Source organism: Urocampus carinirostris, chromosome 5, assembly GCF_059441175.1.
Source record: "Urocampus carinirostris isolate Australia breed hairy pipefish chromosome 5, RoL_Ucar_1.0, whole genome shotgun sequence".
NCBI lineage: Eukaryota > Metazoa > Chordata > Actinopteri > Syngnathiformes > Syngnathidae > Urocampus > Urocampus carinirostris.
Window position 1 is genome coordinate 13784519 of NC_142353.1, and position 7433 is coordinate 13791951.

Here is a 7433-nt window from a genome sequence, read left to right on the forward strand (position 1 = left end):
GACGAAAACAAACCAATAGCTCTCGATTTTGGCTTTTATGTAGTTGGGGAAAATGTAAGTTCTTATTAGCGTCGTTGCGTAAAAAGAAGAGCCGTTTTACCTGACTGGAACTAGACGGGAAAGATGAGATGGGCGGGACATCGAGAACCTTCAGCTCATACATGCTCCCGTTGAGGATGACAGAAGGCCTGTACACGTATCTGGAGCGTGTTGGCGTGTACACCTCCGAGAAGTCGTTGTAGATAAACTGGCGGATGATCGAAGTTTTTCCCACTCCGGGAGCTCCGATGACGGCGATACTCAATGTCTCCACCATTCCTGGCACTCCGGGTCAACAACATGGACACCCGGAAGTCAAGGTTGATTTCCCCTGTTGCGATCCACTAAACTCAGAATCGCAACGCCGGGCTGGAGGGACGAAGAAGAAATCCACTCGACCAGCACACTTGGAATCGCATCCTGTCACAGTTGAAAAAATATTTTCTGTTGTTTGTAAAAGAAAAATAATCCTTCCGCTGCCTAATAGAGCTACGTTTAGTGTAATGTGAGTCAATATTTAGAAAAGAAAACTGATCATTTGAAATTGATTATGCCGTATAACAATTCAGGTACAGGTCAATAAACATCAAGAAGAACTTATTTTTTGTTAAACCAATTTTATTTTGCCCATTTTAGCTCTAATCTGAATCTTGTTCAAGAGGTCAAGTACGTTAGTGTCTTTAGCTTGAGAAAATAGCTTAATAAATAGACGGCGTACAGTTCCCAACTGGCAGCTTTGTTAAATACTACCCACAAAACACCAGTGTCAACATCTACAGAGAAGAGGTGACTCAGAGATGCTGGCCTTTAAGGAGAATGGCAAAGAAAATCTATTACTGGCCAACAAAAAGAAGATAGTATGGGCAAAATAATGTAGTGTCATGTCCTGCACGGTTGTCATGGCGCCCAGCTGGCCCCGCCCCTTGACACCGGCTGAGACGCATTGGACTGATTGCTCTTGGAGTACTTAAACGCTCCTTTTGGGACTGCCCGTTGCCAGATCATTGCTTAACCTTTTTGAAAACCTGTTCATGCCTGTTTGATCTGAGTAATGCCTAGAATCAAAATTACAATCTAGGCCCTAGATTGTAATTTTGCCTGTCTTTGAAGCTGCTTTGTTTTGTTTTTGGTCTGTTTGTGTGTTGGACAACTTTACTTTCTCAATTAAAGTGACAGATCGTCTACGCAAATGAGTTCCGACTTCCTGCTCCCCGGCCCGTTTCGTGACATATAGATTATTGGACAAGTAGATAAAAGTGTGACGGAAAACACAAACTAGTCTGGAAGACATCAACTTTTAAACGGTAGTGTAGGTGCCGCTTGGTTATTAAAAGATGCATTATTTCCAAAAGACTGTGTTTGTTGTTTGAAATGTCCTAAAAACTTGAAAGTATTTTCTCTATTAAAGAAGCTGTATGAAATTTGAAACTTTTTTACTCGCTGCTCCCATCTCCTGGCTTGCGTCATCGTTGCAGCCTCAGTCATCTCTTTCATGATGCACGTGCAAGTACGCGCATTTCTTAGACGCACTAAAATAAACTCATCTTTCATGGGGTTTGAACTGGAGTTTCTATTCTGCTTGGAGCAGGCCTTTTCTCATGTTGGCTGGAGAGGATCCACAGGCGGACAAATGTTTCAGAATGACAGTCTTTATGGGGATAAGGGAAGTGACAAAAGGGTTGTAGAAAAATGAGTAACAAGACTGTCCATAAAACAGCAAGGCCGAAATAAATAAAGTATTTCTGATAAACGGATGGACATTAAAGTCAACGATCCGACGCTGCAAGTTAGTCAATAATCCCAGCGCGAACCTGGGTGGAAAGTTTGGTGAACGACACCTTCATGTGCAGGACGCCAATGGAGATGTGACCTTACACACCTGACACCTTTTTCAGCTGCCGTTTTCATTTCTGCGCCAAGTTATTTGTCACCTTTTTTTTTTGATCATGTGACCGTTCAGAGTAGCAACTACTACGGAGTCACATAGGGGTTAAGAAGACAAGCACAAGGGAAGTGATTTGAATTCTATTATGGTTAACACCGACACCTCCGAGACGTCGTTGTAGATAAACTGTCTGCTTTACTGCTGCTTTAAGAATGAGCGCCACTGCTGGTTTGCTGAAGTGAGGACAACTTTTGCGACATGCACGCCGTAAGCCCTATATTTGACAGCTCCAGTGCTGTCGTCCTTGGTGATTTCTGCCGCATTTGCGTGTCACCGTTCCTCGAGAATGAAAGGAAATTGCGTCGTTTTGTATTTAGAGAGCTTGCTTCAAGTTGTCGTTTTCCTCTGTCCCATGCATACTTTGATAATTTGGCAACCAAGACCTAAAATGATCAAACATTTTTGATACTGGACGCCATATGTACCACACCGCTTTCCCCAAAAAAGTATCTCCGCACACCTGGCGCCAAAGGCAAAAAGCCAATCGCTGGTGGTGTCGCACCTTGTTGGGGCCAGGTGTGGGCGGGGCTTTACTTTCACCATTTTAAGGCTAGACTAACAAATAGAAACAAAATTAAATCTGCAGAGATGAGCAAAACGTCACTCTCCAGCATTAACCACCCCCCACGCCACTCATTGGTCCTCCTTAATGTGTTCTCCCCCAACAGGCTCCGCTAAAAGTAAGATAAAGCAGATAGGTACGGTGAAAAATAAAGCATAAGGGGTCTTTTATCTCAGTTGGGCATTGTTGACACATGCTAAATATAGAAAATTTCAAACTTTTTCAGGGACACTTAAAACGATGCACCCCAGCTTCAGTAAGGGGATTGTAACCATTAATAAAGGGAGCAATTGGCTGAGGTTGACAGTTTTGTTAGATGCACAAATCAAGAGGTTAAGTTACACATGCAAAAATGATTAAAAAATTGCTAACAGAAGCAGTTTTCTCCTCCAAGGAGCGAGCCCCGCGCGTGGGTGCCCTCCACAATGACTTAATCCCAACCTGGCTCCAATCTGACCTTGGCCGAGACGTGCAGGATCTTTCGGTGTCTTCATCGCTTCTTCATCCCCGCGATTCACCCTTTCCACGCTCCTCCATCACATGGCACAAATACGCGCTCCACGTGCGCTAAAATCATCCACGGCCTCAAATTATACTTCCAAAAATCGATGGCAATGTCTGTTCACCTTCACATTAAGAAGAGAAACGATAATCCATGCACTTGTGAAGGTTGTGTTATGGCATCCCTCGGAGATCACCGTGCGTCTGCGGTTAAGGCAACAGCTTCTTTCTTTCTATTTCTCTCGGCCTCTCTCTCTCTCTCTCTTGCTCTCTCTCTCTCTCTCTCTCTCTCTCTCTCTCTCTTCTTTTAGCTCTCCCTCTATCACGTGATTCCGAGTGGAAGCTGTCACGGAGAAGAGAGCGCATCACCCTCGCCGAGGGATGCGAATTATTTGCGGAGGGAGCGAGTCGACGGCCCATCACAGCCCCGTCATGGCCACGGTTACACTTTTAATGGGCAGGTCTCCCACGGTGCTTGTAAATAAAAATAAAAATCTCCGTGTAAAATTGTATTACAACGCTCAATGGGCACTTATGCAACGTTTCGTCAACTTTATTGAAGTGAGGTTTGTTCTGAAAGGGAGAAACCTGACACTACCCTATATTGAACCTAAATCTAAATTTTAAACTATGCTATCTTCGTGTAGATCTTGACCCTTTACCAAAACAAGAACACCTACTCAAGAACACTGGGCTTGCTGCCTCCTTGACCATTTTTTTTCAGATTGTGAAGGTAAAAGAAACAACTCTGCGCCAGGCCCAGATCTAGGTTTACCTACCAGGTCGGACACTAAGAAATCTTGAGGCGGTATCCCCAATGCTGAGTTTTTTTACCCTCTGCATATATCCGGACTTGGAACCGGCGCGAGTAGGACACCGGTCTTGTCCAGTTGAGGCTGCCTTATTTTATTTATTCATTTTCATCATTACAATCTATTTTTATTTTTTTACTCCATCTACCTAAAACTACCTACCGATCGTGTCTCCCCGTCAATTTATCGTTCAATCTACACTGCAGATCAAAATTAGAGAGCAATTTTTAAACAATTTAATGATTCCGAAAAAAATGCCATCCTCACTGCTGAACAGTTAAGGGACATTTTGTTGAGTCTATACTAGAGGTAAGATCTCAGGCCAGCAGCTGGAAGTCGGCCCAACCCGACCCGAAATTCGGGCCTAAAATGTTAATTAAGTTTCGGTTATAGGCTGGGCCGGGTTTCTCTCTGGCTGACCTTTTTTTAAATGATCCTTTTAAGTTATCTTTTTAAATTGTCTTTCCTGTGGTGAGTGCAGTCTTGATAACCACCGCTAGATAAAGCTATCGCCTCGTTTATGAACAAAGCTTGACGCGAACTACTGCTTTTTTGCGGAAAAGACAAAATGTTATTGAACATTGAATTAATGGCATGGCCTGGCCACAGTCCTGATCTCAACCCAATAGAGAACCCCAAGAAAATTCTTGTGACTGCCCGACTTGTTTCCGTCCTCCGACCACGCTCCGATCTCCCGTCCAAGCTGCCCGACTTGTTTCCGTCCTCCGACAACGCTCCAATCTCCGTGCCGGCTGCTCAACTTGTTTCCGTCCTTCGAACACGCTCTGATCTCAACAGCTACCTGTTACACGTTTGGGTCAACTCTCTGTTCTGGTTCTGACATTATATCTATGTTATACGTCCGTCTGTGTAAGTCTGTCTTTGTCTTTCAGTCACTTCAGTTTCATTCCTGTATCATGCCAATCACATTCCATCACACCATCTGTCAATCACATTGTCAATCACTGTCTATCATTTACACCTCTATCGAGCATCTGTCACTCACATGAGTTTCTGTCTATCACACATCTGTCTCATAAGCCTCTTGCTCACAGTCTATAGCTTAAGCCTTTTGTTCAACATGGCAATAGTTTGAACAAATCCCTCAATGTCTTATTTATTTGTTATTGATTTTTCATTAGCCAATAGAACCAAATGTTTTTTACCGTCATGCAACATGGTGCGGCATTAGGGTATTAGGTCGCCGGCCACTCTGCCTGTGTGCTACGAGCTGCACACTTCGAGTCTGCTCGTTTTGCGAGCAGTCACAACCAGGACACCTTTCTATGTTTCAATGGGTGGAAAAAGGTTGCCCACACAATCATAAAGTAATCGTACGGATCTTGTGGTAAAAAAAATTATTTGACTGAATATTTCGTGTAGCGACCATGCAGTGCTATTGCTGTTATATGTAAATCTGGACCCCTTTGGTACGGACAGATGTGTGAGGTTGGATGAGTAGGAGGCAGGGCGAGCGTGGATTTGGTGATTACTCGTCCAGCGTGCTTGTGGTCAAGAGTAACCATCAAACCTGCAATAGAAAGTAGGTAAGAACTCTCTCCTGTACGTTTTTGGTATCCAGTGCCATACTACAATAGATATTCCCAATATTTTGATTGGGTGGGCACGACTCACAACTTGGTGGGCCCTGCACACCCATACATCCGCTCGGCGCTTTCCTCAAGGACAGTAGCAGCTTTCCCATCTTTGCCTGGGGTTCAGGAGGTGTTCTGAAATTTCTTCCTACCCATATAGGGGTCCCAACAATGCCCAGTATGCATGTGCACGCACAACGCTGATAACAATTTGTGCCTTTGAAAGCGGTGAGTACCTACGATTTTCAATTTTAATTAGTCTTGACTCTTTCGCTGCTTCAAAATACTGTTTTCTGATGTAGCTTTTAAGCCTGGTGTCTTTGTAGCATGGTGTCTGTTGATTATGGTAATCACAGAGTATATGTGGGCATGCCAACGCTTATTTTATATCCTCAATAAAAGTTCTGATTGCAACATTTCTGGGTTCATAGTTGCTGGTTTTACTTGATAATGAAGAAAAACAAATTATTGTTGTCAGGTTAGCCCACGTCACTGCGTGTAAGACAGTTTGGCAGAAGACTGCCCAATGAGCCAGATCTATGAAACTTTTCTCATTGCATTCGCAGTCACAATACTTTTCACTCGAAATCTTTGTTCGGCCAAAACCTCTGAAACTGACTAGATGCAAAATTATCAATAAATGAAAAATACTACTAAAATACACCCATCCATCTATTTTCAGCGCGGCTTATCCTCACCAGGGTTGCAGAGGTGCTGGAGCCCATCCTAGGTATCTTCGGGCAGTGGGCAGCTGATAGCTTGAATTGGTTACCAGACAGCCACAGGGCGCACAGAAACATACAACTCACTTGAACATTCACACCCAAGGACAAGTTGGACCGGCCAATTTACCCGGCATGCATGTTTTTGGTATGTGGGAGGAAATCGAAGTACCTGGAGGAAACCCACGCAGTCATTGGGAGAACATGCAACCTCATTGGGCGGCGGTAGCTGGATTTGAACCTTGGACATCCACACCGTGAGGCTGCATGCTAACCACCCAGCTATTAAAGTACAATTTTCCACAAAAATGTGAGACACATGTTCTTTTTCTATGTTTTACTAATGTGTACCTATGTTTACGTTATGTTAGACATTTGAACCCAAATTTAAAATGCACTTTTGTAAAAATAGAAAATATTTTTTTTTTTTTGTCTTTTTATTTCTGTATTCCGGGGTTCATTTTGTCATGTATTTTGTCGTGTATTGTGTCGTGTATATTATTCTAAACACAATGATATTCAAATGACGGAGGGAGATTATACTGGTTGAATTTTGTATCTATTGGTTGATCATGGTAATAGCAATTCATTTGTCACTCATCAGCCAAAAGGTGAAAAGCTCGGCAAGTTTGACCCGTCTCCTCATTTGAATAACAATTTAATCTGAAAAATGAATAACAAAATACACAATTACGTACTTGAAAAAAATCAAGGACAAAATAAATACTGAAATAAATAAATGAAAAATTCATAAATAATTAAATGAATTTTATGTATATCAAATGATTATGTATTACGTGTTTAGCGTTACGTGTTCGTTTATTTAAATGTCATATATTTATAGGTATTTATTCATTTCTATATTCTTATATACATGTGGCAGGATCGGTCCTCTATATTTTCAAACTGGACTTCGAAATAATAGATTTTTAAAAATCGCTCAGACCATAACTGTGACGCAATTTAACACCTGAAAGAGTCTAATGATGTGTTACAATTCAATAACAATTTTAAAAACAGGTTAAAAGTATTTAGAAGTATAAGCATTCATAATGTTAAACATTTATCTATCTATCCTGGTCAGATCCCTCGAGCGGGGTGACCGACAGCAATACAAACACGTACACAAAAACAAAGAAAAGAAAAAAGGGAAAAAGTAGCAAAAAACACACAGACACATTTTTGGACCATGGCCAAACCAAATGCCCAAACAAGTTAAGCACCTCAGCACCCAAGTTGGTCATGATTTCGTCCCTC

General features: G+C 42.3%; 1 protein-coding gene across 1 annotated transcript in view; it reads right to left on the reverse strand.

Moving 5' to 3' along the window:
• rasl10a (RAS-like, family 10, member A) overlaps positions 1 to 3271 on the reverse strand; it is a 37658-nt gene extending 34387 nt beyond the window's left edge. Inside the window, exons 1-2 of the mRNA XM_088335840.1 lie at positions 3004 to 3271; positions 101 to 459 (exon numbers count right to left, since the gene is read on the reverse strand). Of these exons, the coding sequence (XP_088191966.1) occupies positions 101 to 316 (216 nt within the window). The 5' untranslated portion in view covers positions 317 to 459; positions 3004 to 3271. The remainder of the gene's footprint in view (positions 1 to 100; positions 460 to 3003) is intronic.
• Between the last annotated feature and the right edge of the window lie 4162 nt (positions 3272 to 7433).